At 37.2% G+C, this 26,218-nt stretch overlaps 1 protein-coding gene across 6 annotated transcripts in view; it reads right to left on the reverse strand.

Annotated features, from left to right (window-relative positions):
* NCKAP5 (NCK associated protein 5) overlaps positions 1-26,218 on the reverse strand; it is a 1,064,528-nt gene that overhangs the window by 552,665 nt on the left and 485,645 nt on the right. For all 6 annotated transcript variants that reach the window (XM_027082618.1, XM_027082617.1, XM_027082619.1 and 3 more), the window contains one exon: positions 24,940-25,003. In XM_027082618.1, the coding sequence (XP_026938419.1) occupies positions 24,940-25,003 (64 nt within the window). The remainder of the gene's footprint in view (positions 1-24,939; positions 25,004-26,218) is intronic.

Consider the following 26,218-nt stretch of genomic DNA (forward strand, 5'->3'; position numbering starts at 1 on the left):
TTATCCTCTTTCTTTCCTTCCTTCTATTTTTTTCTCCCTTTTATTTTGAGCCGTGTGAAGGACAGGCTCTTGGTGCTCCAGCCAGGTGTCAGGGCTGTGCCTCTGAGGTGGGAGAGCCAAGTTCAGGACACTGGTCCACAAGAGACCTCCCAGCTCCACGTGATATTAAACGGCGAAAATCTCCCAGAGATCTCCATCTCAACACCAGGACCCAGCTTCACTCAATGACCAGCAAGCTACAGTGCTGTACACCCTATGCCAAACAACTAGCAAGACAGGAACACAGCCCCATCCATTAGCAGAGAGGCTGCCTAAAATCATAATAAGGCCACAGATGCCCAAAAACACACCACCAGACATGGACCTGTCCATCAGAAAGACAAGATCCAGCCTCATCCACCAGAACACAGGCACTACTCCCCTCCACCAGGAAGCCTACACAACCCACTGAAGCGACCTTAACCACTGGGGACAGACACGAAAAACAACGGGAACTACGAACCTGCAGCCTGCGAAAAGGAGACCCCAAACACAGTAAGATAAATGAAATGAAAGGACAGAAAAACACACAGCAGATGAAGGAGCAAGGTAAAAGCCCACCAGACCTAACAAATGAAGAGGAAATAGGCAGTCTACCTGAAAAAGAATTCAGAATAATGAGAGTAAAGGTGATCCAAAATCTTGGAAATAGAGAAAATGCAAGAAACATTTAACAAGGACCTAGAAGAACTAAACAGGAAACAAACAATGATGAACAACACAATAAATGAAATTAAAAATACTCTAGAAGGACTCAATAGCAGAATAACTGAGGCAGAAGAACGGATAAGTGACCTGGAAGATAAAATAGTGGAAATAACTACTGCAGAGCACAATAAAGAAAAAAGAATGAAAAGAACTGAGGACAGTCTCAGAGACCTCTGGGACAACATTAAACGCACCAACATTCAAATTATAGGGGTCCCATAAGAATAAGAGAAAAAGAAAGGGACTGAGAAAATATTTGAAGAGATTATTGTTGAAAACTTCCCTAATATGGGAAAGGAAATAGTTAATCAAGTCCAGGAAGCACAGAGAGTCCCATACAGGATAAATCCAAGGAGAAACACAACAAAACACATACTAATCAAACTATCAAAAATTAAATACAAAGAAAAAATTAAAAGCAGCAAGGGAAAAACAACAAATAACACACAAGGGAATCCCAATAAGGTTAACAGCTGATCTTTCAGCAGAAACTCTGCAAGCCAGAAGGGAGTGGCAGGACATATTTAAAGTGATGAAGGAGAAAAACCTGCAACCACGATTACTCTACCCAGCAAGGATCTCATTCAGATTTGATGGAGAAATTAAAACCTTTACAGACAAGCAAAAGCTAAGAGAATTCAGCACCACCAAACCAGCTTTACAACAAATGCTAAAGGAACTTCTCTAGGTGAGAAACACAAGAGAAGGAAAAGACCTACGACAACAAACCCAAAACAATTAAGAAAATGGTAATAGGAACATATATATCGATAATTACCTTAAATGTAAATGGATTAAATTTACATTTAAAGATGTAAATTAGAAAGAAACAGAAAAAGAAACAGAAGAAACAGAAAGAAACAGATTGGCTGAATGGACACAAAACCAAAAGAAACAGATTGGCTGCATGGATACAAAAACAAGACCCGTATATATGCTGTCTACAACAGACCCACTTCAGACCTAGGGACACATAAAAACTGAAAGTGAGGGGATGGAAAAAGATATTCCATGCAAATGGAAATCAGAAGAAAGCTGGAGTAGCAATTCTCATATCAGACAAAATAGACCTTAAAATAAAGACTATTACAAGACACAAAGAAGGACACTATGTAATAATCAAGGGTTTGATCCAAGAAGAAGATATAACAATTGTAAATATTTATGCACCCAACATAGGAGCACCTGAATAGATAAGGCAAATACTAACAGCCATAAAAGGGGAAATTGACAGTAACACAAACATAGTAGGGGACTTTAACACCCCATTTTCACCAATGGACAGATCATCCAAAATGAAAATAAATAAGGAAACACAAGCTTTAAATGATACATTAAACAAGATGGACTTAATTGATATTTATAGAACATTCCACCAAAAACAACAGAACACACATTCTTCTCAAGGGCTCATGGAACATTCTCCAGGATAGATCATATCTTGGGTCACAAATCTAGCCTTGGTAAATTTAAGAAAATTGAAATTGTATCAAGTATCTTTTCTGACCACAATCTTATGAGATGAGATATCAATTACAGGAAAAGATCTGTAAAAAATACAAACACATGGAGGCAAACCAATACACTACTTAATAATGAAATGATCACTGAAGGAATCAAAGAGGAAATCAAAAAAATATCTAGAAACAAATGACAGTGGAGACATGACGACCCAAAACTAATGCAACGCAGCCAAAGCAGTTCTAAGAGGGAATTTTATAGCATACAATCCTACTTTAAGAAACAGGAAACATCTCAAATACACAACGTAACCTTACACCTAAAGCAATTAGAGAAAGAAGAACAAAAAACCCCCAGAGTTGGCAGAAGGAAAGAAATCGTAAAGATCAGATCAGAAATAAATGAAAAAGAAATGAAGGAAACGATAGCAAAGATCAATAAAACTAAAAGCTGGTTCTTTGACAAGATAAACAAAATTGATAAACTATTAGCCAGACTCATCAAGAAAAAAAGGGGGAAGACTCAAATCAATAGAATTGAAATGAAAAAGGAGAAGTAACAACTGACACTGCAGAAATACAAAGGATCATGAGAGATTACTACAAGCAACTCTATGCCAATAAAATGGACAACCTGGAAGAAATGGACAAATTCTTAGAAATGCACAACCTGCTGAGATTGAAGCAGGAAGAAATAGAAAATATGAACAGACCAATCACAAGCACTGAAATTGAAACTGTGATTTAAAATTTTCCAAGAAACCAAAGCCCAGGACCAGATGGCCTCACAGGCCAATTCTATCAAACATTTATAGAAGGGCTAACACCTGTCCTTCTCAAACTCTTCCAAAATATAGCAGAGGGAGGAACACTCCCAGACTCATTCTACGAGGCCACCATCACCCTGATACCAAAACCAGACAAAGATGTCACAAAGAAAGAAAACTACAGGCAATATCACTGATGAACATAGATGCAAAAATCCTCAACAAAATACTAGCAAACAGAATCCAACAGCACATTAAAAGGATCATACACCATGATCAAGTGGGGTTTATTCCAGGAATGCAAGGATTCTTCAATATACTCAAATCAATCAATGTGATACACCACATTAACAAATTAAAGAATAAAAACCATATGATCATCTCAATAGATGCAGAGAAAGCTTTCAACAAGATTCAACACCCATTTATGATTAAAACCCTCCAGAAAGTAGGCATAGAGGGAACTTTCCTCAACATAATAAAGGCCATATATGACAAACCCACAGCCAACATCGTCCTCAATGGTGAAAAACTGAAAGCATTTCCACTAAGATCAGGAACAAGACAAGGTTGCCCACTCTCACCACTATTATTCAACATAGTTTTGGAAGTTTTAGCCATAGCAATCAGAGAAGAAAAAGAAATAAAAGGAATCCAAATTGGAAAAGAAGAAGTAAAGCTGTCACTGTTTGCAGATGACATGATACTATACATAGAGAATCCTAAAGATGCTACCAGAAAACTACTAGAGCTAATCAATGAATTTGGTAAAGTAGCAGGATACAAAATTAATGCACAGAAATCTCTGGCATTCTTATACACTAATGATGAAAAATCTGAAAGTGAAATTAAGAAAACACTCCCGGGCTTCCCCAGTGGCGCAGTGATTGGGAATCTGCCTGCCACTGTAGGGGACATGGGTTTGAGCCCTGAGCTGGGAAGATCCCACATGCCAATCAGCTGGGCCCATGCGCTGCAACTGCTGAGCCTGTGCTCTGCAGCAAGAGAGGCCACTGCAGTAAGAGGCCTGCACACTGCAACGGAGGGTGGCCCCCGCTCGTTGCAACTAGCGAAAGCCCCCGTGCAGCAACGAGGACCCAACACAGCCAAAAATAAATAAATAAATTTATATATATAAAAAAAGAAAACACTCCCATTTACCAAAAAGAACAAAATATCTAGGAATAAACCTACCTAAGGAGACAAAAGACCTGTTTGCAGAAAATTATAAGACACTGATGAAAGAAATTAAAGATGATACAAATAGATGGAGAGATATACCATGTTCTTGGATTGGAAGAATCAACATTGTGAAAATGACTCTACTACCCAAAGCAATCTACAGATTCAATGCAATCCCTACCAAACTACCACTGGCATTTTTCACAGAACTAGAACAAAAAATTTCACAATTTGTATGGAAACACAAAAGACGCCGAATAGCCAAAGCAATCTTGAGAACGAAAAACAGAGCTGGAGGAATCAGGCTCCCTGACCTCAGACTACACTACAAAGTTACAGTAATCAAGACAGTATGGTGCTGGCACAAAAACAGAAATATAGATCAATGGAACAGGATAGAAAGCCCAGAGATAAACCCACACACCTATGGTCACCTTATCTTTGATAAAGGAGGCAAGAATATACAGTGGAGAAAAGACAGCCTCTTCAATAAGTGGTGCTGGGAAAACTGGACAGGTACATGTCAAAGTATGAAATTAGAATACTCCCTAACACCATACACAAAAATAAGCTCAAAATGGATTAAAGACCTAAATGTATGGCCAGAAACTATCAAACTCTTAGAGAAAAACATAGGCAGAACACTCTATGACATAAATCACAGCAAGGTCCTTTTTGACCCACCTCCTAGAGAAATGGAAATAAAAATAAACAAATGGGACCTAATGAAACTTCAAAGCTTTTGCACAGCAAAGGAAACCATAAACAAGACCAAAAGACAACCCTCAGAATGGGAGAAAATATTTGCAAATGAAGCAACTGACAAAGGATTAATCTCCAAAATTTACAAGCAGCTCATGCAGCTCAATATCAAAAGAAGAAACAACCCAATCCAAAAATGGGCAGAAGACCTAAATAGACATTTCTCCAAAGAAGATATACAGATTGCCAACAAGCACATGAAAGAATGCTCAACATCATTAATCATTAGAGAAATGCAAATCAAAACTACAATGAGATATCACCTCACACCAGTCAGAATGGCCATCATCAAAAAATCTAGAAACAATAAATGCTGTAGAGGGTGTGGAGAAAAGGGAACACTCTTGCATTGTTGGTGGGAATGTAAATTGATACAGCCACTATGGAGAACAGTATGGAGGTTCCTTAAAAAACTACAAATAGGGGCTTTCATGGTGGCGCAGTGGTTGAGAGTCCACCTGCCAATGCAGGGGACGCGGGTTCGTGCCCCGGTCCGGGAGGATCCCACGTGCTGCAGGGCGGCTGGGCCCGTGTGCCATGGCCGCTGAGCCTGCACGTCCGGAGCCTGTGCTCCGCAGCGGGAGAGGCCACAACAGTGAGAGGCCAGCATACCACAAAAAAAAAACATAAAAAAAAAAAAAAAAAACTACAAATAGAACTACCATACGACCCAGCAATCCCACTACTGGGCATATACCCTGAGAAAACCATAATTCAAAAAGAGTCATGTATCAAAATGTTCATTGCAGCTCTATTTACAATAGCCAGGACATGGAAGCAACTTAAGTGTCCATCAACAGATGAATGGATAAAGAAGATATGGCACATATATACAATGGAATATTACTCAGCCATAAAAAGAAACAAAATTGAGTTATCTGTAGTGAGGTGGATGGACCTAGAGTCTGTCATACAGAGTCAAGTAAGTTAGAAAGAGAAAAACAAATATCGTATGCTAACACATATATATGGAATCTAAGAAGAAAAAAAAAAAGGTCATGAAGAATCTAGGGGTAAGACAGGAATAAAGACAGAGACCTACTAGAGCATGGACTTGAGGATATGGGGAGGGGGAAGCGTAAGCTGTGACAAAGTGAGAGAGTGGCATGGACATATATACACTACCAAACATAAAATAGCTAGCTAGTGGGAAGGAGCCGCATAGCACAGGGAGATCAGCTAGGTAGTTTGTGACCACCTAGAGGGGTGGGATAGGGAGGGTGGGAGGGAGGGAGATGCAAGAGGGAAGAGATATGGGAACATATGTATATGTGTAACTGATTCACTTTGTTATATAGCAGAAACTAACATACCATTGTAAAACAATTATACTCCAATAAAGATGTTAAAAAAAAATCATGGAAAAAAACCCAAAAGCTTCTAGAGGACGAGTCAAAATAATATTGTTGTCAACATGGGGTAGGCAAAGATTTTTAGAACACAGAAAGCACTAATTGTGAAAAACAATACAATTTCATCAATATTAAAATGCCTCTGCTTTTCAAAAGACAACATTATTCCAAATGAAAAGGCAAACCAATAATGGAAAAAATCTGTAACACATATTTTGACAAGAGACTTTTGTTAAAAATATATAATACAACTCAAAAGGAAAACTAGTTACTTCTCTCGAATAGACAAAAGAATTTAATAGCCATAAATGAACAATGGTAGATGAAAAGTGCTCAACATCTTTTATCGTCAAGGAAATGAAGATTAAACCACAATTAGTCTTTAACCTCTTTGGTTAAATTTATTCCTAGGTATAATATTTTATTCTTTTTGATGTGATTTTAGACAGGATTGTTTTCTTGCTTTTTCTTTCTGACAGTTAATTGTGTATAGAAAAGCAACAGATTTCTGTATATTAATTTTATATCCTGCAACTTTACGGAATTCATTTATATGTTATAATCGTTTTTTAGTGGAGATTTTAGGGTTTTCTACATGTAGTATCATGTCATCTGCAAACAGTGACAATTTACTTCTTCCTTTGGTAAATCACTGTACACTACCAGTGGGAATGTAAACTGGTGCAGCCACTATGGAAAACAGTATGGAGGTCCCTCAAGAAACTAAAAATAGAAGTACCATATGATCCAGCCATCCCATTCCTGGGCATGTATCCAAAGAAAATGAAAATAATTTTAAAAGTTACATGCACTTCAATGTTTACAGCAGCATTATTTACAATAACCAAGACGTGGAAGCAATCTCAGGGTCCACTGATGGATGAATGGATGAAGAAGATGTGGTGTATATATATATATATATATATATATATATATATATATATATATATACACACACACACACAATGGAATATTACTCAGCCATAAAAAATAATGAAATTCTGCCACTTGCAACAATGTGGATGAACCTAGAGAGTATTATGCTAACTGAAGTAAATCAGACAAAGAAAAATTCTGTATGTCACTTATATGTGGAATCTAAAAAGAAACAAACAAGTGTAATAACAAAACAGAAACAGACAGATATAGAGAACAAATTAGTGATTACTAGTGGGGAGAGGGGATGAGGGAAGGGCAAGATAGGGTATGGGATTAAGAGATACAAACTACTATGTATAAAATAAATAAGCAACAAGGATATATTATATAACACAGGGAAATACAGCCACTATTTTACTTTATTTGATTTATTTTTTAACTAATTATTTTATTTTTTGGCTGTGTCAGGTCTTAGTTGTGGCATGTGGCCTCTTCGTTGCAGCATGAGGGCTCCTCTCTAGTTGCAGCACGCGGGTTTCTCTCTAGTTGTGGTGTGCGGGTTTTTCTCTGTCTAGTTGTAGTGTGCGGGCTCCAGAGCGCTGGGTTCTGTAGTTTACAGCACGTGGGCTCTCTAGTTGAGGCGCCTGGGCTTAGTTGCCCCACAGCATGTGGGATCTTAGTTCCCCGACAAGGCATCGAACCCACGTCCCCTGCATTGGAAGGCGGATTCTTTACCACTGGACCACCAGGGAAGTCCCAGAGCCATTATTTTATAGTAACTTTAAATGGAGTATAATCCATAAAATATTGATTCACTATGTGGTACACCTGACACTAATGTAATATTGTAAATCAATTATACTTCAATAAAAAAATAAAGATGCCATCACATATCCATTACAAGGGCTAAAACTTAAAAGACGAACAGTTCTAAATATTGGCAAGGATGTCAATCGACCAAAATTCTCATATATCACCGGGTGGAAGTGTAAAATAGAGCAGCTACTTCGGGAAACACAATGGCCATTTCTTATAAAGTTAAACATACATTTATCATAAGGTCCAACAATTCCACTCCTATGTATTTATTCAAGAAAAATAAAAGCATATGCCCATAATAATGACTTGCACATGAATGTTCATAGTAGCTTAATTCATAATAGCTAAAAACTAGAAACCACCCAAAAGTTTACAACAGGAGGATAAAGTATGTGTATTCACACACTGAACTACTACTCAGCAATGTAATGAACCATTAATACATACAAAGACATAAATGAATCTCAAAAACATACTCTGAATTTAGATGTGAAAGAGTATGTACTTCAGATTCATTCATATAAAGTCCATAACCAGCAAAACTAATCTGACCATTTCAATGCGGATTCCCTATTAAAATCTCAGCTGGCCTTTTTTTTTTTTTTTTTAACAAAAAGTTAACAAATTGACCCTCAAATTCATATCAAAATGCAGAAGTCCTAGAATAGTCAAAGCAATCTTGAAAAAGAAGAATGAGGTTGGAAGATACACAATTCCCAATTTCAAAACTTACTGCACAGTAGCTCTTGTGTTACTTGATTACTCCGGTTATCCAGACAGCATTGTACTGGCAGAAGGACAACCATATAGATCAATGGAATAGAACTGAAAGTCCATGCTGATGGGTATAGGGTTTCTTTTGGGGATGACACCTGAAACTAACACAACATGGTAAATCAACTGTACTTACTCCAATAAAACTTTTTTAAAAAGTCAGGCAGGGATGATGTTTGCACAACTCTTTGAACCTACTAAAAACACTGAATTGTCCACTGTAAAAGGGTGAATGTTATGGTATGTGAATTATATGTCAATAAAGCTGTTATTAAAAACATCAAAAAGAAAAAAGAACCGAAAGACCAAAACGAACCTCCACATTCATGTCAAATGATTTTCAACAAGGGTGCAAAACAATTCAATGGGGGAAAGAATAATCTTTTCAACAAATGGTGATATGACAACTGGATAGCCACGTGCAAAAGAATTAAGTTGGACCCCGTTCTCAAACAACACGTACCAACAAAAAAAACTCAAAATGGATCACAGACCTAAATATAAGAGCTAGAACTAGCTCTTAGAAGAAAATCTTCATGGCCTTGGGTTAGGCAAAACCTTCTTAGATACGACACCAAAAGTGACAAAAGATAAAAACAGAGTTCTTCAAAATCAAAACCTTTGTGTTTTAAAGGGCACTGTCCACGAAGAAAGTGAAAGAACCTAACAGAATGCGAGAAAGCATTTGCAAATCATGTATCTAATAATGGACTGACAGGTCCACAAGAAGAATTGTACAAGGATTTCACAGCTGCCTTATTTGTAATAGACCAAATTAAAACAATCCATGTAACTGTCAAAAGGAAACTGGATAAACAAATTGTGATATATTTATACAATGAAACACCATTCGACTATTAAAAAAAACCCCAGAACACAAGGAAAACCTACTGAAACACACAATACGTGAAGAATCTCAAAAACATTATGCTGAAGGAAAGAAGCCAGACACAAAAGAATATATACTGTATGACAGCATATATATAAAATTCAGGAACATGCAACTAATACACAAAATATCTGAGGTGTACCAATGGTTGTTTCTACAAGAGTCGGGGTGGGGGACGACTGAGAAGGGTGAAGAAGGAATTTTCTGTGATAATAAAAATATCCTATATTTTCAGTATTCCTATGTGGAGTGCTGGTTTCACAGGGGAATACATCTTTGTAAACTCATCAAATTGGACAATTATGATATGTGTTTCACTGTATGTAAATTTCACTTCCAATTTTTTTTTTCTTTTTGCAGTACGCGGGCCTCTCACCATTGTGGCCTCTCCCGTTGCGGAGCACAGGCTCCAGACGCACAGGCTCAGCGGCCATGGCTCACGGGCCCAGCCGCTCCGCGGCATGTGGGATCTTCCCGGACCGGGGCACGAACCCGTGTCCCCTGCATCGGCAGGCGGACTCTCAACCACTGCGCCACCAGGGAAGCCCCACTTCAAATTTTTTAAGTACAAAAAGGGGAAGGGCCTTGCTTCATGGTGTCCTACACCTCCCTGTCCCCTTTTCTTTTCTTTTTAAAAAAAATTTATTTTATTTTTATTTATTTTGGGATGCATTGGGTCTTTGTTGCTATGCACGAGTTTTCTCTAGTTGCGGCGAGTGGGGGTTACTCTTCATTGCGGTGCACAGGCCTCTCATTGTGGTGGCTTCTCTTGTTGCGGAGCATGGGCTTCAGTAGTTGTGGCACGCGGGCTCTAGAGTGCAGGCTCAGTAGTTGTGACGCACGGGCTTAGCTGCTCCGCAGCATGTGGGATCTTCCAGGACCAGGGCTCAAACCCATGTCCCCTGCATTGGCAGGAGAATTCACTGCGCCACCAGGGAAGGCCCCTGTCCCCTTTTCAACACAAAACACAGAGGCAAAGAAGGCCATTCCAGCCACGTGAAGGACTATGGAACTCTTTGTGCCTAAGTAATTAAGCAGTCTCCTAAAACTCCCACCTTATTTGAAACTGGAACAAATTCTGAATAGTTCCCAAGTTTCCTGGTAGAATAGTGTCTCTCATCTCTAGTATCTGACTTGCAATAAAAGGAAGGTGTAGATTTTAACCTAAATCTTCTGTGGACTAGACCTGAGGTTAGCAAGAGGTGAACTTGTGATTAAGAATACTCTCTTCAGGAACACTATTTCTACTTGAAAGAATTCTAGGAAAATCTTAGAGGCTCTAGACTGATCCAACTTTTAAAACATAGCTATGTTTTTAGCTACAATTCTGGCAATTCCTAGAATTTTATGCCTTTCTATCATGTCTGTTGCAATAAAAAAAAGGGTGCTTAATTTACTATCTCAGTTTATGTAACTTTTGCTCAACAGAAGTAAAGGCTTTTTAGCTAGCTATTCTCCATTTTTCCCTTCACAGTTTATGGCCCTGGTGTCATGTGGAGACATGACTTAACTATGCCCTGATCATAAAAACAACTTATATTTTCTAATAGTTTCCTCTGAGAAATCTAATATTTTCTTCTAATTTCTCCTATCTTCTCTTCTGATGGTATTACAGATTTGATTTATTTTTTAGTTTTGTAATTTTTTAACTTTACTGAGGAATAACTGATATCTACTTAAACTGTACAGTGTGATGATTTGATACATATATTTACATTTGATACATTATACAAGATCAAGATAATGAACACATCCGTCACCTCACATAGTTAACTTTATTTTTTTTACTGAAGTATAGTGCTGTACGATTTTATATAAGTTACAGGTGTACAATATAGTGACTCACATTGTTAAAGGTTATATACCTTATTTGTAGTTATTATAAAATGTTGGTTATATTCCCTGTGTTGCACAACATATCCTTGTAGCTTATTTTATACTTAATAGTTCATATCTCTTACACCCTTAACCCTATATTTATTTTTTAATTTCAAAATTTTCATTTACATTTACTTAATATTATTAATAAAATATTTTTAAAATTCAGAAAATATTTCAGAAATACAAGATGTCACTTAACTTTATCCAAATTTTTAAACATTTTATGATATTTGCTTCATTAAAAAATTAAAATGAATGGATATAATTTAAGAACTTCCCCCTCCGTGGAAGTATTCATTATGCTCAACTCAGTGTGTGCTGTTCCTATACATATTAGATTTCTTCTACTTGTATATCAATAATCAATGCAGTGTTTTTGAGATTTGTCCATGTTGGTACATGCAGATATAGTTCATTTTAATTGCTTCATATTATTTTACCGTTTGAAGAAGTCAGTTGCCTCATCTAATCTCCTCCTGCGGGACTCTGAGACGGTTTTGACTTTTTCATCATCAGAAACAGTGCTAAAGTGCATATCTTTACATGAGTCTCTTTGCATATATGTTAGTTTCTCTAGGTTCAAAGCACTGAAGTAGAATTCCTAGATCGCAGGCTGTGTTGCACATTCTTCTTTCTAGGTAACACGAAATGGGCTTCCTAAATGTTTACGTCAGTTACACTACTACCAACTATACAGAAGAGTTCCAGTTTCCACATATGCTTGCCTACGGGCAATTTCAGACTTCTAAAATTGTTTCAAAATAGATAGGCATGAAATGTTATCCCAGTGATGTTTTCATCTATATTCTGCATTTTTCTGAACAAGAAAAATTTAAATGTTTATGGTCATGGTACTTTCCTATTGGTTTGCCTTGCAAATCTCTAATACCAGCCAGGAGCTCACTCTTTCACTTTGCTAATGATCTCTTTTTCTTTTCTTTTTTTTTTGAACGAAGGTTTTAATTCCTAACGTACTAAGATTTATCAATCTTTCTCTTTATTCCTTGTACATTTTATCTTCTTTCCTTTATTTTTTTCCCTTTATTTTTTAAAATAAAATCCTCCCCTATTTCAATATTATAAGGAGATTTCCTTATATTTACTTCTAAAAATCTTAAAACGTTGCTTTCAGTTTTTGATTCATTCAAAATTTACTTCTGTGCACTGCACCTGGTAGCAATGAAATTGTGTAATTTACTCTATAAATTGTCACAGTGGCCTTTTTCAATTGTCCATTCTTTCCTCACTGAATTGGAATTCTCCTTCCATTATAGATTCCTGTTTACATGTGGCCTCCTCAAGGCTCTGCATTCCGTTCTCCCAGTTTATTTGGATATCTCTGCCCAACACTACACAGATTCAATTGCTTTAGCTTTATGATAAATCTTCATGTGTGATAGGATACAACACCTCCTATTATCTTTTCCTTAAAATCATATCATCTATACTTAAACCTACATTTTGGGGACTTCCCTGGTGACACAGTGGTTAAGAATCTGCCTGCCATTGCAGAGGACATGGGTTCAAGCCCTGATCTGGGAAGATCCCACATGCCGTGGAGCAACTAAGCCCGTGCGCCACAACTACTGAACCTGCGCTCTAGAGTCCATGAGCCACAACTACTGAGCCTGCGCACCACAACTACTGAAGCCCCCGCGCCTAGAGCCCATACTCCGCAACAAGACAAGCCACCACAATGAGAAGCCCGCGCACCGCAACGAGGAGTAGCCCCCGCTCGCTGCAAGTAGAGAAAGCCCGCACACAGCAACAAAGACCCAACACGGCCCAAAATAAATAAATTAAAAAAATAAATTTATTAAAAAAAACCCCTACATTTTAAATATTAATATTAGATTAGCTTTTTGTATTCTGTGAAAACCCCTTTGGGATTCTGATTAGAATTACATGGAATATATAAATCACTTTGGGGTAAGTGGATACCTTTACGGTACTGAGTCTTCCCTTCCAAGAATATATGGCCCATCTCTCCACTAATTTATCTCTCCTCTTTTATACTCTTTAACAATTGCTCCATCAATATCTTACGTATTCCTTTTTAGATTTATTCTTAGATGCCTTTAAAAAAAACTATTTTAGGGCTTCCCTGGTGGCGCAGTGGTTGAGAGTCCACCTGTCAATGCAGGGGACACGGGTTCGTGCCCTGGTCCGGGAAGATCCCACATGCCGCGGAGCAGTTAGGCCCGTGAGCCATGGCTGCTGAGCCTACGCGTCCAGAGCCTGTGCTCCGCAGCATGAGAAGCCACAACAGTGAGAGGCCCGTGTACCGCAAAAAAAAAAAAAAAACCTATTTTAAGTACTGTCTCTTAAAACTACCCTAAGAGTTGATGATGTATATGTAGGATTTCTATTAACTTTTGTATATTCATCTTATACCCAGCAATCTTCTAAAAGTTTGTCTAGAGTTTCTATTTAGACAATCATCATTTGCAAATAATACAAACTGCTTTTTCCCCAATCCTTACATCACTTACTTATCGTATGCTAGTTAGGACCAGAAGTATAAAAATAAACAGCAGCAGTGACAGGCAGCATCTTGGTCTGGTTATGGATTTTAAAAGGAACGCTTCTACCATTTCACCATTAAGCACAATTTTTACTAAAGATTTTCCATGGACACCTTTTATCAATTTAAGAAAACATCCTTTTGTTCTTGGCTGACTACATTTTTTTTTAATTATTGTGAATTGGTATTGAATTTTATCAAATGTTTTACTCTGTATCTGCTGAGTTTTTGTTCTGTGTTTATAACTGCCGTCAATTATTTTAATCGAGTTTCTTTTTTTTTTAATATTTATTTGGCTGTACCGGGTCTTAGTTGCAGCACACGGGATCTTCGTTGCTGTGTGTGTGATCTTTAGCTGTGGTACATGGGATCTTAGTTGTGGCATGTGGCATCTAGTTCCCTGACCAGGGATTGAACCTGGGCCCCCTGCATTGGGAGCATGGAGTCTTAACCATTGGACCACCAGGGAAGCCCCCTCGATTTTCTAATGTCAAGCAATCATTGCGTTCCTGGAATAAATCCCACTTTAAATAAGCCTCATGAAAGTGAGTTGGCACCTAGCGCCCAGATCTTGGTTTCAAATACCCTAATCCATTAAATAAAACCAGTGTTCCTTAGAGAAATGGCCGATTCTAAGACTGCGGGAGGGAAATATACAAGATGAGCCTGAAGTATCTTGTAAAACTAGAAAGTAAGAAAGTGCTAAGAAGAAAGAGAAAAGAAAAGAAAGAAAAAAAGAAAAGAAAACAGGCAAGGCAAGGAAAACAAACAAAAACAATGACGACAGTGTGTGAGAGGGACAAGATTGCCAACCATAAGGGCTCCTAATGGCCAAAGCTGAACAAATAGAGCAACAAAATTACGTGGTTTATGTTGGTTTATAACCCGAAGTATAAAAGTAAATATCAATGCATTCATAGTAATATAAATGCTTGAATAAATAAACAGGAAAGAACAAACAAATCTCCCATGTGGAAGAATTCAAAATAATTTACACAGATACTGCACGCTCAGGAGGAAGAGCACGACTGCACACTCCTTAAGCGTGGGCCATGCAGAGAGACTTCCTTCCAAAGAGGACGGTATGGAAGGGGGTGGTGGGAGAGACACTTCACAGTGGAAACCTGACAAATACTACCTCAGCCACGTGGTCAAGGTTCACCTAAATAATGATGAGTTATAGTGATAATACGCAACCTTGATACGATGTGATACAAATGGCACTTTAACTTGTGGTCTCCCTCCCCCACATCTATCCCGGTCTAATCATGAGAAAAACAGCAGACAAATCTCACTGAGACAGATGTCCCAAAATAGCTAACCAGGGCTCCTCAAAACAGTCAAGGTCAGCAAAAACAAGGGAAGTCTCAGGATCTGCCACAACCAAGAAGAGCGTAAGGAGACGAGATGAGAAAATGTAATGGTTATCCTGGATAGGATCCTGACACAGAGCAAGGACATGAGGTGAAACGATGGGAATGGGAACAATGAATGGACTTTGATTAATAATAATGTATCGGTATTGGTTCCTTAGTTGTGACAAATGCACCATACAACAATAAGACGTTAATAATTGGGAAACTGGGTATGAGGCATACAGGAAATCTCTCTACTGTCTGTGCAATTGTTTGGTAAATGCATAACTGTTCTCCAATGAAAAGTTTAGCTTTTATTTTTTAAACAGTGAGTTGGGGATACTTCTTTCATCTTCTTTCACCACCAATTTGTATAAAATATTATCTCCTTCACTACAGGTTTGGTTGAACTCCTCTGTAAAATCCTCAGAGCCTGGCAGCTTTCCGGGGGAGGAGGGGGTTAAGAAACTTTTTATCATGAAACATTTTAAACATTTGTAAAAGTAGAAAAATGTATAATAAACAGTCAACTTCAACAATTATCAAATATTGCCAATTTTGATTCACCTACACGTCCAGCTATTCTCCTCTTTCAGTATTATTTGAAGTAAACCCAGACATCACAGTACTTCACTGGCAAATATTTCTCTGCGTATCTCTAAACAGTAAGAACTCTTTTGAAACACACGACCATAATATCAAGTTTATATCTATATATTGACAATAATTCTTTATGTCAAATACCCAGTTAGTGGTCACAAGTCTCATTGTCTTCTAATTTTTATGCGTATGTGGATAAATTAGTGTTGCTGAAAACTGCACTATTTTTTCATTTTGTACTTCATTGGTTTCTGTTTTTTATTTCATTATCTCTTTCCTCTTCTCTCTTTATGTTTATTATTCTTTATTGCTGCTTGAGTTAAATGACTGATTAAAATATTTTCTTTTCCTATTACATACATTTAAAGGTGTATATCTCACCATACGTTTTGATTTAATTACACTGCCTAAGTTTGTGTAAATGGAGTGTTTTCATTTTCATTCAGCTTAAATATTTTTAATTTCTCTTATAATTTATTTGCTTAAAAGTGAATAAAATATATATATCAGAATCATTTTGCTGTAACCTAAAACTAACATAATATTGTAAATAAACTCTACTTCAAAAAAATTTTTAAGCGAATAACAAAATATTTTATTAAAAATTTCAAAGTTATTCTGTTTTGAGGGATTATTATTGATTTCTGGTATTACTGACTGTGAACAGAGATCATGAAAAGTATGACATTGATGTATTTGTGCAATAAGTATTTTATAGTATAAATTTTATGAAAGCAATGACTTCATTTTATTCTCTCTTGGATAAGCTGAACAGATAAATGAACAAAATAATACGCAGGGCCTATTTCCAAAATTTAGCACATATACAGAAACATGTCCTAAAGTTTGGCATCTACCGTTCTAAACTCTTAGAAAGACATGTCTACTTGGCTTTTTAACTTATGAAGTTGGCTGTTGTGAACAAGAGAAAAACACCCCTGGTTCTATTTCCAGAGATGTATTATGGATATATTTCAGCTAATGATAAACACTGTGAATAGTGTGTTGTCCAAGATGCTTCTCTTCTTTGGATGATACTTTAAACTCAACTGCCATGACCGCTGCTAACATCAATATGTTAACACAAGGAGACACGTCCAAGCTTCCCATGAGACTATAACCAAGTTTTCCCAAAATCGGTTTATGTACATACACTAATAACAAATGATCAGAAAGAGAAATTAAGAAAACAATCCAATTACATCAAAAATAATAAAATACCTAAGAACGAGTTTAACCAAATGTAACTCTAAGACAATGATGACAGAAATTGAAGAAAAAACAAATAAATGGAAAGACATTCTGTGCTCATGGCTTGGAAGAGTTAATATTGTTAAAATATACATACTACCCAAAGCAATCTACACATTCGATGCAATTTCCATCAAAATCCAAATGGTATTTTTCATAGAAATAGAACAAGCAATCCTAAAATATGTATGAAACCACAAAAAAAATGTGAATAGCCAAAGCAATCTTGAGAAAGAAGAACAAAGCTGGACACATCGCGCTTCCTGATTTCAAACCGTATTACAAAACTATAGTAATCAAAAAAGTATGGTGTTGGCATAAAAATAGACACATAGATCAATGGAACAGAATAGAGAGCTTAGAAATATAGCCACACATATATGGTCACTTAATCTATGACAAAGGAGGCAAGAATATACAATGAGGAAAAAACAGTCTCTTTAATAAATGGCATTGGGAAAACTGGACAGTCACAAGCAAAAGAATGAAATTGGACCACTATCTTACACTATACACAAAAAGTAACTCAAAATGGATTAAAGACTTGAACATAAGACCTGAAACCATAAAACTCACAGAAGAAAACACAGGCAGTAAGCTGCTTGAGATCAATCTTGGTGATGATATTTTGGATTTGACACCAAAAGCAAAGGCAACAAAAGGAAAAATAAATAAAGGGGACTACATCAAACTAAACAGATTCTGCACAGCAAAGGAAACCATCAACAAAATTAAAAGGTAACCTACTAAATGGGGGAAAATATTTGCAATCATATATATGTTAAGGAGTTAACATGCAAAATATGTAAAGAACTCATACAAGTCATCAACAAAACACACAAACAATTCAATTCAGAAATAGGCAGAAAATCGGAATACAGGCATAGCTTGTTTTTTTGTGCTTACTTTACTGTGTTTCATATTTGTGTTTTTTACAAATTGAAGGTCTGTGGCAATCCTGTGTTGTCAGATTATGGTTAACATATTTTAGCAGTAATGTACTTTTTAAATTAAGGTATGTATTTTTTAAAATACATAATGCTATTGCACACTTAACAGGCTACAGTGCAGTGTAAACATAACTTTTATACGCACTGGGAAACCAAACAATTCACGTGACTCACTTTATTGTGACATTCGCTTTTTTGCAACGGTCTGGAACCAAACCTACAATATCTCCAAGGGACATCTGTAGACCTTTTCCCAAAGAAGACATATAGATGGGCAACGGGTACATGAAAAGGTACTTAATATAACTAATCACTCAGTAAGTGCAAATCAAAATCACAATATGATATCACCTCATACCTGTTGGAATGACTATTAACAAAAAGACAAGAATAAGTGTTGGCTAGGATGTGGAGAAAAGGGAACCCTTGTATACTATCGATGGGAATGTAAATTGGTAAAGACTCTATGGAAAACGATATGGAGGTTTCTTAAAAAATTAAAAACAGAACTACCATATGATCCAGCAATTCCACTTCTGGGTATTTATCCAAAGGAAATAAAATCACTATCTTGAAAAGATATATGTACCTCCATGTTTGTTTCCACATTATTTACAATAGGTAAGACATGGAAATAATCTAAGTGTCCATTGATGGATGAATGGATAAAGGAAATCTAGTATACAGTATATACAATGGAATATTATTCAGCCATAAAAAAGAAGGAAATGCTGCCATTTGCAACAATGGATGGACTTTGAGGGCATTATGCTAAGTGAAATAAGTGAGACTGAGAAAGACAAATACCACGTGATCTCACTCAGATGTGGAATCTTAAAAAAAAAAAAGACAAACTCATAGATACAAAGACAGAGGCAGGGAGAGGGGAGGGGTGGACAAAGTGGGTAAAGGGGGTCAAACGGTACAAATTTCCAGTTATAAAATAAGTCCTGAGGATGTAATACATTGCATGGTGACTATAGTTAATAATACTGTATTTTATATTTGAAAGTTGCTAAGAGAGCAGTAGATCTTAAAATTTCTCATCACAAGAAAAACAGTTTGTAAGTGTGTGGCGAAGGATATTAGCTAGACCTACTGTGGTGATCATTGTGCAAAATACAGGCAGTCCCCACTTTTTAAAAGCTCGCTTTGCACGACTTCACTTTTATGAAAGACCTACATCTGTACTTTTTTTCACTAACCAGAAGAAATCCAAAGCATATGTTTACTATTACAAAAAAAGGTAATTGTGTCTCGCTTTACACCGTCTCAGCTTACCAAAGGTTTCATAGGAGTGCTCTCTTTTCAGATAGCAGGGGAAACCTGTATACACATATTGAACCATTATGTTGTATACCTCAAATTAATATAATGATATATGTCAATTTTATCTCAAAAAAAAAAGGAAACACAAAAATAGGTTATAGGTTAGTTCACCCTGTAATCCTAACCCTTCTCCTTTGACTACTAGCAGTTAGAAAATCAGTTGTATCACCCACTGCGCTGTTGTGAAACAAAACTAAACACCTGTCCCCAAGAAATCTAGCAGTAGGAATTGACATGTTTAGGTACTACAGCTTCAGGCCCCCTTACTTCTGGGTTTCCAAACTCTGAATCTCCCTTCTCGGCTGCCCTCTTGTCTACCAGAAGCCAGACAATACAGCTGTGCAGCAATGCCAAGAGGAAGGGCACACTGGGCAAAATCCTGAAAACTCACCAAGGCAATAGCACCTGGGTTGCTTGCAATGTTCCTATTTCTACATGCGTCTCTTAAGTTAAAAGAAATTATCTCTTCCTGTTTAAATAACAGTTATTTAACACTGTGACTTTTGCTTTCTACAAATGACTAAGAGGGAAAATAAACTCACAGGCTGCACAGAGTAGGGGACCAACAAGTTAAAAGTAAGACTAGGACTAAAGCTCTCAAACACTATGCAGATACTTGAAGAAGAGAACCCTGCAGTTAAACAGAGACCCACTAGAAACTGTGGGTCCACAGGCATGAAGTTTCTTTAACGTGTTTTTGTATCAGTGAATCCAGCTAACTCCAGTTATCACCACAGCTGGCTGTTCATACTGCGGCACTGAATGAATAAGATCTGGTGAGGGATTCTGCCGACCTAAGTTTGCCCCATCCTCCAGCCAGGAAGTCACAGAGGGTCCAAGGATTCTGATCTCCCTACTTCCTCCAGCTCTTCTCTGCTTTTTCTCAAATTCCTGATACAACTGTCAAATATCTTAATCTTTGACAGTTATTCCTTGGATGTTCTTGTGCAAAAAGACAAGAGGATATGGTTTTGAATTTAGCTGCTGGTACAGGATGGTAACACCCAGCCAGTGTCTGAATATCCAGCTGTAGGAAAAAAGGGAATCCTGCAACAGGTTAAATGGGGATACTATGCTTCCTCAGTGTCTTGAGATGAGTAATCAAAAATGGATATTTTTCTTTTCCCCAAACAGAATGGGATGAAAAGGAACCATACAGTGTTGTTAACTTTGCATAACTAAACCAAACATTTAAAAAATTATGTTTGGTAGAATATTAGTGTTCTTGAGATACGAATAAAAAACAAAGACAAACTCACAGTGGTAGAAGTGACATTCTTTAAAAAAATTTTAATATAAATGTAAAAAAAATAAACATATTAAGCCATTTTTCATGTCATTTTGAAATAGTCTCTGAGGTACTCCTGTGTCATAAATACATATAAAAATACTTTTTTTAAAAAGTCAAATACATATTTTTAACTCATGAACCCTGATTGCTGTTCAATAAATAAAATTATCTTTTTAAGTTTGGATAAAAAAGAATAATCAGAAAGAATTCAGCCTATAAAATATTAAATAGACAAATTTCTAGTAATTAAAACAATTTAGGCTATCGTAAGAATAGACTAAATAAGGTTAATAGAAAAGAATAAGCCATCCAGTAATTGAGGCGTATTGATAGGGATTGAATTTGGAAGATGGTAAATGCGACAGTAAAGGTTAGATACTAGTTAATTTCCCAACACCATTTATTGAACAGTTAATTTGGGCAAACACTCATTTTGATCCCTACCTCACACCAATGTAATTCCACCTAGAATATGCAAAGATTTACATATAGAAAAATAAAAACTATATGCATTCTAGAGGATACTGGGAATGAATATACTCTTGGGGTAGAAGGGGCCTTTTTTACTTATAACAAAGTTTAAGATGACATCAAAGTCTTATGGACAGAAAAGATCTTGCAGTAAATTGAGTCAGTGAGAGAGAACACAAGCTGAAATACAATCTCCCAGAATAAAGAGAAACATGATCTTATAGCAGTTTGTGAAAAATACTGAAAGGTAAGTATGAAAACAATGGCAATAGTTATTTCGTGGAAGAACAAAGAAACAAATAGGAAACGTATAATATACTCAAAGATAGCTTTCCCAAACAAAGACCTGAGTTAACAGAACAAAAGCACAGACAGAATTGTTAAAAACCCATACAGGAATGAGTCCAAGGTCATATAGCTAACTACTGATGGAGCTGGACTTTGAATCCAGACTTGCCTCATTCCCAAATCCATATTCTTTCTTATTTCCACATGTGTCAATCAGCCAGCAAAGAGAAATCTTTCTACATGCAATGCAGTACCCTGAACTGAACCCTAAATCAGAAAGGGGACATTATTGCAAAAACTGGTGAAATTCCAAAAAAAAAATCTAGAACTTAGTTAATAGTTATGTGCCAATGTTAATTTCTCAGTTTCTATAATTACACCATGGTTACCTCAGTATTAACACTAGAAAACTGGTTAAAGAGTATGCAGGTGTGCGACTTCATGGAAGTCTAAAATTGTTCCAAAATAAACAGTGTGGTAAAAGAAGAAATCTCTCAAAAATGATGCCTTGGGTACTAACTTAAAAACTTGTAAGTAGAAAGATTTATTGCGTAGTCAAATTTTTAAAAGGCCATGTTTTGCATTAAAGACTTTGATTATAACAGGTTCACTGATGATGGTTAAAATAATTATCTGCTTCAATTATATAGCATTTTGAAAATACTTATATAACTTTTTCCATACATACCATTTTTCCTTTCATGTGGATAAAACACAGCATACTGTGAATATTATTCTTTAAAAGCATAAGGTGATCTGGTTGAGATGAACTGCTTTCCATTTCTGCTAAAAACGTGACAAAAGTTCTGGGCTCATAACAGCAAGAATTAAATTTAGAGGCTTAATAGAACTGCCTGATTTTAGGAGCTGTCAGATACTGAAAGAATCAGGCCTTCAGAAATAAATGAATCCTAGGAGCAGAAAAGACGAAGCATATAATTAAGTTGAAAATTCGGGATGGGGGACGACTAGGTAAGGAAAGAGGGGAAAAAAATACCAAGAAAGAGGGAGAAAAAAGCAAAATATAGGACATGAATAAAAATCAGGGCTTAGGTGTCTCTAAAGAATTGAGATGTGATCAATTACGGAATTGGGGGAAACAGTCGTATGAACAGTAGTAAATCAGATGGCATCAGGGCACTCACTAAAAGCCTTCCAGTGGATCCTGTCACTCAGAGCATGAGCCAGAGATCTCTGGGGACCTTGATGACATACTCCTCTGCCCCGTCACTTCTCTGAATTATCTTCTACCATTCAGCCTCTCCCTCATGCCCTCCAGCCATCCTGTTTCTCCATGCTGTTCCTCAGGCAATGCAGGCCTTTGAACTTGCTCACCTCCCCGCCAGGAATGCTAACCCCCGCTGGAACTATCATCCTGGTTCATTCCCTCTCCTCCTCAACGTCCCTCTAATACTAACTCTTCAGTGATTTACTACTGAGAACACCCATACTGATCCCCTAGCATCCCACTTTCCCCTACCCTGATCTTATTTTCTCATAGCTGCCTCCACCATCTGACGGTAATTCCATCAAACATCTGTCTCCCTGACGAGTAGAATGTAAGCTCTCAGATGTTTGCCTGTTTTTTCCACTGATGCTTCCCCAATGCCTAGAATAGTGCTGGGTAGGGTTAGGGTTAGGTGCTCCATAACTTACTTGTTAAATCGGTCAACACATAAACGTGATTTTTCATTAACGTGATTTAAAGATGAGTAACAAAACACTGGTAACTTTTCCAAAGTTGGTTTTTGAGCAACCAGAGTCACTTTTTGTTTGCCTGTGTTTTCTGGGTATTTTCTACACTGAACAATAACTTCTATAACGTTTTAAAAGGGGGTTTCGTTTTATGAAAAACTCGACAGTTATCTGTCTGAGATGATTTCAACTCAGGCTCATTCAATGTCAGAATCAGAAAGATACATGCTTTAGGGGCCTGTTCTTATGAACTTAAATAACATTTAGTTATTGCCAGAAAAATCTTCCCATTATCAAAACTTTACATGAACAAACGCTCATTCGCAGGACTGCAAATCATACAGTCGCAACTTCCTCATCTTAAGGATGAAGAAACAGACCTAGAAAAGCTGTCACTTCTTCACCTTCACTTTGAACATAGCTGATGAAGTGTTTAACAAGAGCTAGCTAGCCTGAACAAAGATGGAAACATTACAGAATGGCCTAGCTCAGAAACATTTTGCAATGCAGTAAAAGTCCAGATTGAACATTTTCAGTTCACTGTTTAACTAAACCTTCATTTTCTTCAACTTATTCCCATGTCATTGCTCAAAGATGCTTGCGAGCAGCTTCATCGTATTCTTGGAACAGTCAAGATTCTCTTTGCCTTAAGATCACTAGCAGAGCAAACAACATGATCACCAAGTATTTTAGCAAGCTCAAGGGCCACAGAACCTTCCAGAATCCACTCAACAGTCAACCTCTTGTTCCAGCCCTCTGCCTTCCCTCTTGAGAGAAGTTCAAGGCCAGCTTATTTTACAAATTTCTTACACTTTTCAGCAGATGAATTGTCAATTAACTCTCATGAAATCAAATGCAAGCAGCTTTCAGGGTCTGAAAATGTGTGGCTTCTCTTTTCAAAAAAGCATTAGCTGAAAAGTTGCATGTGTGCCATTGTTTTGTTATACGTTTGGAAAAAATCTGATGTCATATTTTTTTTTCAGAGATAGCAGCAGCAGTTAACCCACACAAGTCCATTCCCCAGGTCCCCCGACAGCCATCTCCGATACCAGAGGGGCACACAGGCAGATACTTTGGCAAAGAAAGTCTACAAAATGACGTTGCTACAGGCCAGAACAACCATATTGATTTTTAGTACAATTCAAAACACAAGGAAACATCAGTTTCCTAAATGGTACACACTGAAATGGACAGGGAGACTACACCACAAAGAGCGGAGAGAAGGAAGACGATAAAAGACAATTACGTTAGCAAACAGCTGAGTGCTCTTTTCGGCTGTTTATTTTTCAGGTTCGAAGAACTGAGAGGCTTGAATTAAGTTGCACTGTCCTTGTCTGAAAAATCTGAGCGCGCTCCTTTACGGACGTTGTGCTCACAGCTGGAAGCCTGGGCATCCAGTGGACCTTCAGGAAATAAAGCCGTACAACCCTCTGAACATTTGAACATCCTCCTTAAAGCTCAAAGAGTTCTTTTTCCCAATTAAGATTTCCCGCTCTCTCAGCAAATGGCAGATCTGTTTAAACTGCACTCTAAACATATTATTTACTAATACAGCATTCAGTTTGCTACGAGCAAATATTTTCCTTTGAAATCCTTAACGAGACAAAAATGCCTTTCAAGCCAGAGACTTCGGAAGGGAGGTTGGGAATCAGCACAGACCAGCTGGGACTTACCATGGCCCCCTCACTTCTTCTTTGGGCAACTTCTCTCTGCAATCGGGCCACAGCCAACTTCTCCCTGGAGAAGCAAAAGCACATGATTAGTTGACCATCCTTCTCAATGCAGAGGTACACCGGCCTGGCTTCAAAACATTCTTCTGAGGTCTCCAGAGGAATCCCTTCCTTGGTTTAGCTCACTTCCTCCACTAAACTTTCTATAAATATTTAAAGTGATTGGTCATGAGTGCATTGTTTTCACTGTGTGTCATGAAAGAGATCTTTTGCCTTGGATTTTATAATAGCCAAATGAATGCTCAATGCCAACTCAAAGCTTCCTTTTAAGTTCATTAACATATATCATTTGTAAATAAATTTTCCATGGCTAAAATATTTCAGTTGTTCTTCCTGTATCAATTTTGCTCATAAGTATTTTCGCTATTCTTATTTATTTTGTTGCCCTGCGCTGATACTGAATTTAATAAAGCAAACAAAATGTAACTCTGTACCATTCTCGAAATAAAAATAGAAAATCCTTTGCAGACTTGCTACATAAAAGGCATGGGGCTGAGCATTTTACCTGATCTCATATGAGCCTGAAAACAGCCCTATAATAGGTTTTATTATCCCCATTTCAAAGATGTGGAAACTGAGGCTAAGAGAGGCTAAATAACATATGGACTGTTCATATTTTCTATTTCTTCCTGATTCAGTCTTGGAGCCTCCAACTGGTAAGTAGTAATATTACAGTCAAACTTTAGGTTCTCCTTAGTTCAAAACCTAAATAAAAATTCTGCATGTCATTTTTCAGGGTCTAAGAAATATGAAAATATGGAATTGAAAGTCAAATTATTTAAGTACTCTTTAGTTCACACAGGGTTCATTTTGTGTCCTTTATAATTGCAATTCTGATTTCTCTTACCAAAAAATCTAACATTAACCAAAATTTTAAGACTACTTTTGTAAAGTGACAGATATCTTCATTTTGGCCAGCTTTTCAATTATTCTTAAAACAGTTGAGAGACGAAGTAGGGATAAGTGAACTCTTCCAGTAATTCTCAAATCTTAGTTCGAGCAAGAATTTTCTCTGAAATCCTCTACTGCTATCGAGGTGTGAAGCTATTGCATCCCTCAGCCCTCCCTCTACACAGGATTCAGCTACATGCAAACAGAGAGGAAGCAACCTGAATCCCAGAGGAAGGAGAGGATTTCTCCCCTTCTAACTGCTCGTGTCTTTGAAATGCCCAAGACTATCAAGAAGGCATGTATTGGGTTGGCCAAAAAGTTCGTTTGGGTT

The sequence above is a fragment of the Aethalodelphis obliquidens genome, unplaced genomic scaffold (assembly GCF_003676395.1).
Source record: "Aethalodelphis obliquidens isolate GAN/ISIS:26980383/991018 unplaced genomic scaffold, ASM367639v1 scaffold47, whole genome shotgun sequence".
Taxonomy (NCBI): domain Eukaryota; kingdom Metazoa; phylum Chordata; class Mammalia; order Artiodactyla; family Delphinidae; genus Aethalodelphis; species Aethalodelphis obliquidens.